At 36.1% G+C, this 13,180-nt stretch overlaps 1 protein-coding gene across 1 annotated transcript; it reads left to right on the forward strand.

Moving 5' to 3' along the window:
- Positions 1-9,242: 9,242 nt before the first annotated feature.
- On the forward strand, positions 9,243-11,080 carry LOC5565780 (triokinase/FMN cyclase). Its single transcript, XM_001650067.3, has 2 exons — positions 9,243-9,346; positions 9,413-11,080. The coding sequence occupies exon 2, from the start codon at positions 9,426-9,428 to the stop codon at positions 10,338-10,340; it is 915 nt and encodes a 304-aa protein (XP_001650117.2). The 5' UTR covers positions 9,243-9,346; positions 9,413-9,425; the 3' UTR covers positions 10,341-11,080.
- Positions 11,081-13,180: the final 2,100 nt, after the last annotated feature.

Consider the following 13,180-nt stretch of genomic DNA (forward strand, 5'->3'; position numbering starts at 1 on the left):
CCTTTGTAGTTTCCTTCAGAATTCAGAATTCCCTGTGGATTTCCTTCGGCATTTCCATTGGAATTTGCTTTGTACTTGTATTATTTTAATGTCTTCTAAATTTCTTTCGGAATTTTCTTTGGAACTTCTTTTGTCTTTGGAATTTCCTTATGAATTACCTTTGAGATTTGCTTTAGAAATTTCTTCGATTTTTTTTTTTTTGAACTTCCGTCGCAATTTCCTTCGAAATTTCTTTGAAATTTCCTTTCAAGTATCTTTGGAATTTCCATTGGCAGTTCCATCGAAATTCTTTGGAATTCCCATCGAAACTTTTTTAGGAATTACCATTGGAATTTTCTTCGGATTTTCCTTAGGCTTTTCTGTCGGAATTTTCTTTGAAACATCCTTCGGAATTTTTTTTTGGATTTTGCTTTGGTATTCCATCTGAATTATCTTTGAAACTTCCATCGGAATTTCCTTCCGGATTTTTTTTTTGCAATTTTCTTCGGAATTGGGAATTTCTTTGGAACTTCCATGATTTCCTTCGGAATTTGGAAGTTTCAGTGAAATCCCTTTCGGAATTCGCTTTGAAATTTTCTTCAGAATTACCTTTAGAATTTCCTTAGGTATGTCCTTTAGATTTTCGATCGGATTTTTTTTTAACATCATTCGCAATTTCTTTTGAAATTTTCTTCGGAATTTGCTATGGCATTTCCGTCGGAATTTACATAGGAATTTTCTACGGCATTTCCTTCGAAATTTTCCTCGGAGTTTCTTTTGGAATATTCTTCGGAATTTCATTTGTATTATCCTTCGCCATTGCCATCTTAATTTCCTTTGGAATTTTCTTCAGAATTTCTTTCAGAATTTACATTAAAATGTCCTTTCTTTCAAATTTTTCTTTGCTTTAGATCACCCTGTGGCATTTCTTTTGTAATTTTCTTCGGCATTTCCTTTGGTTTTTCCTTCGGCATTTCAATTGAAATTTCCATCGTGATTAGGAACTCCATTGCAACTTTCATCATAACTCTCATGATTTCCTTCGGAATTTTCTTCGAATATCCCTTTGGAATATCAATTTGATTTTTTTTCGGAATTCACTTAGGAATTTCATTTGAATCTTCCTTCGGCAATTTTCTTGGAATATTTTTCCAGAAAATGGTACAAGGATTCATCCTGGAGTTTCCTTCGAAAAATAACGGTTGAAAAAATTCACTACTAAATTTTAAGAGACGTTCTTGGAGGAATTCCCTGTTTGAAACCTGGAGGAGTATTTACGGAGCAAATCTGAGGATATTTTTGGAATAATTTCCGGCAAAATTCCTGTAGAAATACCATGAAGCATGGCAGAGGGATTGCTTGAGGAAAGTTGACAGGAATCCCTAGACTAATTCATGGAAAAAATATTTAAGAACCCAAGAAGAACTATCTGGAGAAAACCCTAAGCATTTTCCTGGAACATCCAGACAAATTTATGGAGGAACTTCTAGTAGAATGCAGTGAGTGGATATCCCGAAAAATTCGAAAGGAATTCCAGAAAAAAATCCTGAATTTGATGGAACTTCCTTAATAGACTCTCTGGATGAACTTCCAAAAGAAATTTCAAATGAAATTCCGAAAAAAATTCCAATCGAAGTTTCGAAATAAATTCTAAAAGAAATTCCAGAGGAAATTCTATATGAAAATTTGAAGGCAAATTTCAAAAAGTAACTTCGAAGAAAATTCCAAAGGAAATTCCGAAGGTAATTCCAAGAAATTCCTAAGGGAATTCTTAAAGAAATCGCCAAAGGAAATTCCGCAAGAAAATCCAAAGAAAACTCTGAACGAAATTCCAAACGAATTTCCGAACGAAATTTCAAAGGAAATTCCTGTTTTAATTTCAAAGGAAATTCCAGAAGAAATTCCGAAGCAAATTCTGAAGGAAATTCCAAAGAAAATTCAAAGGAAAATTTCAAAGGAAATTCCAAAGAAAATCGCTAAGGGAGATTCCTAAGAAAATTTCAATGGAAATTCCAGAGGGATTCTAAGAAAATTTCAATGGAAATTCTAGAAAAAATTCCGAAGAAAATCCAAAAGGAATTCCGAAGGAAATTCTGAAGAGATTTCCAAAGGAAGTAACTATCAAAGAAGATTTCGAAGAAAATTAAAAAATAAATTCCGAAGAAAGTTTCTGGAATTCCTATGGAATTTTGAAAGGTAATTCCAAGAAATTTCAAAGAAAATCCAAAAGAAATCCTCAAAAGAAAATTCCGAAGAAACATCCGAAAGGAAATTTCAAAGAAAATTCCGAATGAGATTCCAAACGAAATTTCAATGAAAATTCTTTTGTAAATTTAAACGAAATTTCAGAACAAATACCAAAGAAAATTTCAAGGGAAATCCGTACAAAAAATTTAAGGGAATTCAGAAGAAAATTCTTCTTCTCTTCTCTTCTTAAATTTCAATGGAACTTCCAAATGAAATTTCAATGGTAATTGTAAAGTAAATTCCGAGAGCAAATTCCAGAAAAAAATCCAAAGGAAATTTCAAAGGAAATTTAAAATAAAAATTTAAATGGAAATTTCGGAGAAAAAGAAATTCCGAGAAAATTCTGAAGGACAAATTTTGAAGGAACTTTCAAAGCAGGGAATTCCAAAGGAAACTCCAAGGGAATTTTCAAAGATAATTCTAAAGAAAATTCTCAAAGGAAATTCCGAAGAAAAATCCGAAGGAAATTCTGAAGAGAATTCCAAAGGAAGTTCCATAGTAACTATCAAACTAATTTTCGGAGGAAATTTGGCAGAAAAACTTGAAAAAAAAATCCAAGGTAATTCCTAGCAATTCCGATGGAAAATCCAAAAGAAATCCTCAAAAGAAATTCCAAAGAAAATTCCAAATTAAATTCCAAACGAAATACAAAGGAATTTTTGAAAGAAATTTCAAAGGGTATTCCCATATTAATATCAAAAGAAAGAAGAAATTCCAGAGAAAATTCCGAAGGAAATTCCAGAAGGAAATGTCAAGGGAAATTTAAAAAAATAAGGGAATTCCGAAGAAAATTCCTAAGGAAATTTCAGAGGAAGTTTCAATGGTAATTTCTTAGAAAGTTTTGAAGGAAATTTAAATGGGAATTCTAAAGAAGATTCCTAAAAATTACAACAGAAATTCTGAAGGAAAATTTTTGAAAGAAATTCCAAAGGAAATTCGGAAGGCATTCCAAGAGAAATTCCGAAGGTTATTCCGGAGGAACTTCCAAAGGAATTTTCAAAGGCAATTCCAAGTAATTACGAAAAAAATTCTTAAACAAATCCTCAAAGGAAATTCCGAGCGAAATTCCAAACAAATTTCCAAAGAAATTTAAAAGTAAATTCCGAAGAAAATTCCAGAGGAAACTCCGGAGAAAATTCCAGAGGAAATTCCGAAGGAAGTTCTGGAGGAGATTCTAAAAGAAAATTTCGAAGGAAATTCCAAAAGAAATTCCAAAGGAAATGAGGAAAAATATTTTTAAGGAAATTCCGAAGAAAATTCGGCCAAATTCCGATGGGAAATCCAAAGGAAATTGCGTGAAATTTCAATCAAGATATAAAAGAATTTCCTAAGGATGGACAAATTTTCTGAAGAATTTTTGTAATAACTTCTGAAGGAATTTCCAGTAGAATAATATGGGAATGCTTGGCCAAATTTCCTAAAGAATCCTTAAAAGAGTTGAAGTTTGAAGAATCTTCCGCGGTGAATTCCTGTGCGAATTCTTGGAGGATGATGTGAAGAAAATTACTAGATAAATTCCTGAAGACATTTCCGAAGCATTTTCTGGCGAAATTGCCGAGGAATTACCAAAAAATGTCCGGTATTATTCCTGAAGGAGATCCCAGAAGAAATTATGTAGCAATTATCAAAAGGGTACCCTAAGGAATTCACGTTAAAGTTCTGGAGGAATTCCTGAAAGTATTTGAGGATTCCTGAAATTATCAGTAGTAGAACCAAACGAATTCTTGAAAAAAATCCCCGAAAAACTCCAGGGCCAACTTCTTGAGGATTTTCTGCACGATTTCCCCAAAAACTTTTTTAGAATTTTTCTGGCTGATTTTCAGAGGAATCTTTTATAGTAATCTAGGAGTAATTCCAGATTAATAACTTAAATAAATTGCTGGAAGAATTTACTGGGTAATTATCGGAGGATTTCTTGAAGGAATTTTCTGAATTGTTCCTGTTCGATCCTCCAAAGGAATTCCAGTACAGATTAGTTTGAAAATTTTTAGAGAATCTTTAAAAATCCCCGGTAGGGTGCAGAGCTACTTGGACACTTCCATGGTTCACTTTGGCATAGGGGGTTTTTCTCGGTCAAATTGTCTGAAACTTTGCAATAAGAAGCACTTCAGTACGACGCGTATTCTGGACTATGAGCTCAGTAGTACCTTATAAAAAATAACCACTGCCGAATCAAAAGTGCCAAGAATAGGATCCCTATATTCAAAAACAACCTTGAAATTTCAGGAGTAATCAAAATAGGATAAAGTGACCAGATATGTTTGGCTTCAATCCGGGACACAATTTGCAAACTTCTGATTATTGGCGTAATATCAATATTGAACGCATATTATCGTGTTATTATTTTATGATATCAATTTTCGAGGAAAAGGAAACGATATTTTTGATACTTATCTCTTTGAAACTTTCAACTTATTAAAATGTCTGTTTTACACTTTTGCTCAAACATCCACAAATTTTAGTGGGATGTTCGTAACATCATGCAAAAGATATTTCAATAAAAAAAAATAAGTATGAATTTAGACCTGAATTAAGTGATACTTTTGAACTAGAATTTTTAACGAATTTCAATCTGAATTTAATAAGCTTTTCAAACCAATTTCAGAAATATTGAAGAAAAAATTTATGGTGTTTCGAACTGAATCCTTGTTGAATTCTGGACTGAATCCATGAGAGATTCTAAATCTAGAAGGATTCTGAGTGTTAGTTTGCCCAACAAAATCTTTGCAATGATAGAAAAAAAAATATTGAGAACAGTACCAATGCAAATTATTAGAAGATTTTGAAGCAAATCATGAGCTTAAAATATATAAAATACAGTTCCGTACCCTGTAAGTCCGGCTGAAGTATTGTGAAAATTTCTACCCTTGGATTTCTGTGAAAATTCTAAATTCTATCAAAATTATGTTGAGATTCTTACTTTATGTAAATCTGTGGATTCCATGAATTTCTATCAGACACCAAATAGTTAAAGACATTTTGAGTGCAAATAGAATAATGTTACGATTACAATAATGCTTACTAAACACATTTGGAAAGAATTAGAACTAAGTTCTATAAGGATGTTGTCTAGAATACTGATTAATATCTTGATAATAATCTAGTTGGTCCGTGGAGAAAGCCGCCCAGTGTGTGGATGGTAATTTTGAATTTCCATATAACATTTCAACGTACATATTTCAAGTACAAATTCCATTATGTTTTGTTATCTCTACAATCCGGGACGTTTTCCGGGACATTTGGTGATGCGGGACAGGATGCTCAAATCCGGGGCTTTCCCGCACAATCCGGGACGTCTGGTCACTTTAAAATAGGAATATTTTTTGAACCTCCGCGAAATTATTAGAAGTGATTCTCGATGATTTTCTTCACTCAGCAATATCTATAGGAATTTCCGAAATGACGATCATTGGTTCCGAGATAGCAGCAGGACATCAGAAAATTTGCCTCGAGTGTCCCTCTGCAAAACTTCCTTTCTCTGTAATTTTCCACCACACTAATCACTTCACTGAATCTATAAAAAAAACACATCCGAGCATGCCAAAATATAGGCCTATTCAAATGACGTCTCAAATCAGCTGATCGGGAAGCACTTTGACATTTCTTCTATGAAAATGACAGGCCCGTGTTAGCACCGGTCCTCCACCGATGTAAACAAATGCATAGACGGACCTGTTAAATGAAAAGGCCTATTGACTGTTTAACGATAAACTTGCGACGATCGACGCGCCACCATATTTCATGTAACGGAGGTTATTGGAACTAACTTGGAGGTGATGTTTTGGAGGTTATTTGGCAAGTTGGAGGTTAAAATCACCTCCAAACACTAGCGATTTTGCGGTGGGATGTTGACGTTTGATCACGAATTGAATATTGTTTTCTACCCTTCAATCTTCGCTCAAGCAAGGTATTTTTTTATTCGCCGGCTCCATCAGAACTTCCAGAGCATTTGACTGTTTAACGATAAACTTGCGACGATCGACGCGCCACCATATTTCATATAACGGAGGGTATTAGAACTAATTTGGAGGTGATGCTTTGGAGGTTATTTTGCAATTGGGAGGTTAAAATCCCCTCCAAACACTAGCGATTTTGCGGTGGGATGATGACGTTTGATGACGATTTTCAGTTTTCTCGTTCATCTGTTCCGGAATTGACTGTTTAACGATAAACTTGCGACGATCGACGCGCCACCATATTTCATATAACGGAGGGTATTAGAACTAACTTGGAGGTGATGTTTTGGCAATTTTGAGGTTAAAATCCCCTCCAAACACTAGCGATTTTGCGGTGGGATGTTGACGTTTGATGACGAATGAAAACAAACATTTCTGTCAAAAACCCGCAGGGTTGCTGCAAAATTTGCAGTCGAGCAGCACATTCGAGCAGTTTGTATCATGATATTCCATTTGACTGTTTAACGATAAACTTGCGACGATCGACGCGCCACCATATTTCATATAACGGAGGGTATTAGAACTAATTTGGAGGTGATGCTTTGGAGGTTATTTTGCAATTCGTGATCAAACGTCAACATCCCACCGCAAAATCGCTAGTGTTTGGAGGTGATTCTAACCTCCAAATTGCGAAAATATCACCTCCAAGTTAGTTCTAATACCCTCCGTTATATGAATTATAGTGGCGCGTCGATCGTCGCAAGTTTCTCGTTAAACAGTCAATTGGGAGGTTAAAATCCCCTCCAAACACTAGCGATTTTGCGGTGGGATGATGACGTTTGATGACGATTTTCAGTTTTCTCGTTCATCTGTTCCGGAATGAAAACAAACATTTCTGTCAAAAACCCGCAGGGTTGCTGCAAAATTTGCAGTCGAGCAGCACATTCGAGCAGTTTGTATCATGATATTCCATTTGACTGTTTAACGATAAACTTGCGACGATCGACGCGCCACCATATTTCTTATAACGGAGGTTATTAGAACTAACTTGGAGGTGATGTTTTGGAGGTTATTTGGCAATTTGGAGGTTAAAATCACCTCCAAACACTAGCGATTTTGCGGTGGGATGTTGACGTTTGATCACGAATAGGTATTTCCATACATTTTTGACAGCTCCACTATCACCTTTTGAACGTGATATTCTGAATATCATGATACAAACTACTCGAATCATTGTCCATCAATAGGGTAATGACTGTTTATTTCGTTCTTAAACGCTAACAGTTGGCGCCAGCAGCAAAAATTACAAACAACAACCTTTCGAACATTCAGTTTCTCTTACCGGCCGCCGAGCGACGACACTGTTGTTTGTATGTCACCCACTGATCGCGCTACGCTGGATTCTCAAATTTCTCAAACTTTCAACACAAGCGCATGGAAGAATGGTAGTCGGAGAACTGTCAAAACGTATGAAAAATAATGAAAATCGTAAATTGCTTGCAATTAGGAAACTGGATCAAAAAAGTAGTGATTAGAAATCAAGTGTAAAGTGAACACATAACTTTTTGTGTTTAGTTCATCTTCCGTGGTGCTTTCTTTGCTTCAGGATTTCGTTTTTACTACCATTGAAAAAGAGCCATCTATTGCCTTTTCAGTTTTGAATATCGCCCTATTGGGAAGCCAACCTTTGCGCTATCAATAGGGTAACGACTGTTTATTTCGTTCTTAATCGCTAACAGTTGGCGCCAACGGCAAAAAGTACAGGCAACAACCTTTCGAACATTCAGTTTCTTTCACCGGCCGCCGAGCGACGACACTGTTGTTTGTATTCCTCCCACTGATCACGCTACGCTGGATTCTCAAATTTCTCAAACTTTCAACACAAGCGCATGGAAGAATGGTAGTCGGAGAACTGTCAAAACGTATGGAAAATAATGAAAAACGTAAATTACTTGCAATTTGGAAACTGGATCAAAAAAGTAGTGATTAGAAACCAAGTGTAAAGTGAATACATAACTTTTTGTGTTTAGTTCATCTTTCGTAGAGCTTTCTTTGCTTCGGGATTTCGTTTTTACTACCACTGAAAAAGAGCCATCTATTGCCTTTTCAGTTTTGAATATCGCCCTATTATCCAAGTTTGCAGTAAAAGTCACCTCCTGCTTCAATACAGTGGGTTTTCAATGCACACCTTGCCTTCAGCTTCATACAAAAGGTACTTTCAGGCATATTACATGTAGCCACTGCCTTATGGATTAAGTGACCATTCATGGTAAGATGCAGAGGCAAACACGGTCTCCAAATAGCAAAGGTCACACACACTAACATTCCTTCCCCCATTCCCACCTGACTGCAAGGACGTGGCCGGCGCCGTTATGGACCCTGTATAAATAGAGGCACTGAATTATGCACACTGAAGAAGATTATGGCCAATCCCAGCCGAACTTCTAGTTGATTCTTTGTGCATTTTCACTGACTTCGGTCAATCACGGAATAGCAACCATTGATATGTGTAGTCAGTCTAAGCTAAGCTAAGCTAAGCTAAATATTAGGCACAAGATGTTGAATTACCTTTTACATTTTTAATTTGTTTTTTTTTATGGTTTATTTTTATTTTTTTTAAATTATGTGTTCTACTGAAGGGTTACAAGCCTATCGTTGGCAAAAGTTTGAATGAAAAATACAGATTTTAGCCTTATTTAAAGCGAAAATAGGATGATAATTTCTTAGCTGCGCAAAGTTTGGTGCGTACAGGTAACAACTTAACGATTAATCATTATTTAAGATCTAATTCCTGGCGTAGCTTAACCGCTCTGTTACAGAACATCTAAAATATAAGTAATAATAATGGCGAACGCGCCTATAGCCACTCCAATAATGATAAATACATAATAATAATATAAAGAACAAACATAATTTAGTTCCAATGGAAAGAGGTGTAATTATAAAATGTAATACTTATAATACAGATTGATTATTTTAATCATTGATCTGATCGATTATTTTGAAAACGATGCTACTAACGAACCAGCCACAGGCTGAAAGTCTCGATAATAAAGATAATAATATTACGATGCTACTATTGGTTCACTTATCCTACCCATTGCATCTTCGTCTGTATTGGCCGCACATGCAAGCTGATAAAGAGAATGCAACTCATACAGCTATTATCTCGCAATAAGCGCAGCAGAAATTTGCGGATAAAAGCTTCTATAGAACAAGTCAAGGTACGGCTAACACTAAACAGTAGACTGTATCCATTACGAAATCTTACAAAAAGTTTGGATTTTTAGCAATTGATCGGACATGGCTCTGTCGGACGTGGGCACTTCTTTGCAGGGACTCATCCTTTCGCATGGTGGCCTACAACTGTTGAAGGAGCGAAATTGTGTGATTCGGCTAGAAAACCACCCCAGCGATGGAAAGGTGAAACTCATCTCCGGTGGAGGAAGTGGCCACGAACCGGCTCATGCCGGCTTCGTCGGCAAAGGAATGTTGACCGGAGCCGTTTGTGGAAATGTGTTCAGTTCCCCATCGGTCACGGCAATTTTAGACTGCTTGAGAGCGGTCACCGACAGAGATGGGAGTGCCATCTTCATAGTGAAAAACTACACCGGCGATCGGCTAAACTTTGGCATTGCCTTGGAACTGGCACGAGCGACATATGGATTCCGAGATGTGCGAATGCTGTTGGTGGGAGACGATTGTTCCATTGAAGATCATAATGTGAGAAAATCGGTTGGTAAGCGAGGATTGGCGGGAGTCGTGCTGGTACATAAGATACTCGGTGCGATGGCGGAAAGTGGACTGCCTGTGGACGAAGTGTATAATTTTGGCAAAGGACTAGTCGCAGGCGAGAATTTGGCAACGATCGGATTCACATTTGAATTAAAGGACGGGATTCTGGAGAACATTGAAATTGGAAAGGGAATTCATGGTGAACCAGGAGTTTATAGAATGGAAGCTGGCAAGGATTTTGAAAAAATAATTGAATTCATCATCAGCAAATTGATGATCAGCGTGTTGAAATTTACCGATGTAGTGCTATTAGTGAACAATCTTGGAGGCACGTCGGAATTCCTGATGGGCGTTTTTATAGAATCCTTTCTCCATAAAATTGAGACCGTCTACAATGTGAAACGAATCTACAGCGGAGCTTATTTGACTTCGCTTGATCAAGCTGGAATTTCAGTAACCGTTTTAAACCTGGGTATTCCTTAAAGCTTCTCGATTACCTGGACTATGAAGTAAGTGTACCATCAACGCTTTTTGGATCAAGATCTAGATTCACCCAATTGCCATCGAAGACGATTAAAATAGAAACATTAGAGCCAATGATAATTCAACAAAGCCTGAGCTCTTGTGAAGTTAGTTCAGATTTTGGCGCGAAGCTTGCTTCAATGATCGTTCATTTTGTATGCGAGGCGCTGATTTCTTGTACGGTTATGTTGAACACAATCGACAAGGAAACAGGCGATGGTGATACCGGTAGTACCATATCGAAGGGAGCTGAATCTGTCTTGAAACATTTGAAAACCAAAAAGCTAGATCTCGTTCATCCTGGCATTTTGCTCCAGCAGATAAGTGTTATTCTGCAGCAAGAAATGGGAGGATCGTCAGGTGCCTTGTACAGCTTACTTCTCCAGGGGGCTGCTTCCGTTTTCATGAACCCATCAGAAGACAGTCAACCAATCGATGTCAAACACTGGAGTCAAGCATTGAAAAACGGAAACGATACAATTGTCAAGTATGCGCTCACTCAATTAGGAGATCGCACAATGCTGGATCCCCTGCGGGAAGGTGAGCAGCGAATGAAACAATCCATCGAACAAGGTCTATCCTTGCTGGAATGTGTGGAAAGCTTCACCAAAGGCTGCGAGGAAGGAGCCCGTGCCACACAGAACATGGTTCCGAAGTCGGGACGAGCTGCGTATGCTGCCTCAGCGGAAAATACAAAATCTTACACATATGCTGATCCCGGAGCCCATGCAGTGTCCATTTGGGCAAGAGCATTACTTGAGGCATGCAAACAGGTTATCGTCGATTGATCCCGTCTTCGTAGATCTAATTCTGATAAACTACTATTTGTATAGATAATTCTAAATAAAATACAATTTCCATATCACATCACTCCTACAAATTATGAAAACAATATTTAGGGTTAAGGGCCATCCATTAATTAGTTAGGAGGGTAAAAGAGATTTCAAATTCCTTACACGTCATACAACTTATTTTTAACTTTCATACAAAAAACCTTACTATAGGGGAGAAGATGGGTTGAAAAAACTTAAAAATTGTTTTACAAAATTAATGGACAGGTGACTTTTTGGAGGCTTTTAAAGTTTTTATTTCAGAAGGTCTTTAAGGTGAAGATGAATCGAAGCTAAAGTTCAAATTTTCAAGAGCACGGATCTAGAGAACCAATCATCCGTTTGAGCTGAAAACCTAATCGATTGGTCACCATCAGCTAGTGACCAATCGATAAGGTTTTCAGCTTAAACGGATGTTTGGTTCTCCACATCCGTGCTCTTGAAAATTTGAACTTTGGCTTCGATTCATCTTCACCTTAAAGTTTGTTTTCAAGCTCAATGCATATTAAATTAAAACATAACGAAATTAAGTGGAATTAATGAATAACTTGAAAAATATAAGAGATAGGGTTTTGATGTCTTCTGAACATTTGTTTGTCTGGTCCAGGCGCGTTATATGCAAAAGTGTCCAAAGCGCCGAATTTCATAGCTTATTTAAAAAAAATAGCGCAACAAAATATTCTACAATATTGAAAATTATAGAAAATATGAAAAGTTTGTAGAACATCATTTTTGTCTATATCTGATAGTTTTAGAGGTATAGTTCACTTTTTCCTCAATACTAAAGAAAATATCAATTTTTCAGGCCTACTATGACGAGTTTTAGATATGAGCAAAATACACATTTCCTCTGAAAACGTCATACCTCTAAAATTTTCATATGAAAAGATATAAGCATTTTTGTAATTTTTTCATCCACTTTTCCAAGCGTAACATTTCAAAATGGCGCAAGTGACATCAAAAACTTTTCCCGCTACTTGAATAAGCATATCTTAAAGTGTATTTTAGTAAACTTTGGTGATAGTATTTTTCGATTTTCTCTAATAAATGTGTTTTGAATTATCCCTTAATTTACTTAGAAAACAGATCGAATAATTTTACTTAGAAAACAGATTTTTTCAACTTATTGAGATTCTAATTCAATTACAGTCGAACATTTAGTGATACATTCATAAATAATAAATTATTCTTAGCATGAACAAGAAAATTGTAGATGTTTAACATGCCTATTTTTTATGATGCCTATTTTTTCGTTCGTAATATTTTCGTTAGTATTGAGGAAAAACCGATTTTTGACCATACAGTTCTAAAGTGACCTAATTTTCTAAAACTACCTATCAGATATAGAAAAAATGATGTTCTACAAAGTTTTCATATTTTCTATAATCTTCAATATTGCAGAACATTTTGTTGTGCTATCTTTTGAAATAAAAAAGTTTGAGAGCGAATTCCGAAAGCTATGAAATTTGGCGCTTAGGACACTTTTGTATATAACGCGCCTTGACCAGACAAACAAATGTTTAGAAGACACCAAAACCCTATCTCTTATATTTTTTAAGTTATTAATTAATTCCACTTAATTTCGTTCCGTGGACCAATGTGCAATGGTCTCTAGGGTCACTTATTTTCTGTCTGTAGTGAATTATGGTGTAAGTTCTTGAAATTCCTGAGATCATGAAAATCGTCAAAATACTGTTATATGACCCACAATACAGGTGTCAAAAATAGTCGCTTTGAGTTAAATTTGTGTACATGATTGAATGCCTTTTTGATATGAGAAGGCAATTCCGATATAAACTAAAATAAGTGACTTTGGAGAACGTTTTACTTTAAAAAAGCTTTCGAGACCGAACATTTTACTCGAAAAATACTTTCAAAATAAAGACTTTCTAGCGGCTTTCACTAACAAAGTAATCAAGTCTCTAGAGTGAGTCGATTATAGTGCTTCAATTACTGGCCATTGGCATTCTC

Source organism: Aedes aegypti, chromosome 2, assembly GCF_002204515.2.
Source record: "Aedes aegypti strain LVP_AGWG chromosome 2, AaegL5.0 Primary Assembly, whole genome shotgun sequence".
NCBI classification, from domain to species: Eukaryota; Metazoa; Arthropoda; class Insecta; order Diptera; family Culicidae; genus Aedes; species Aedes aegypti.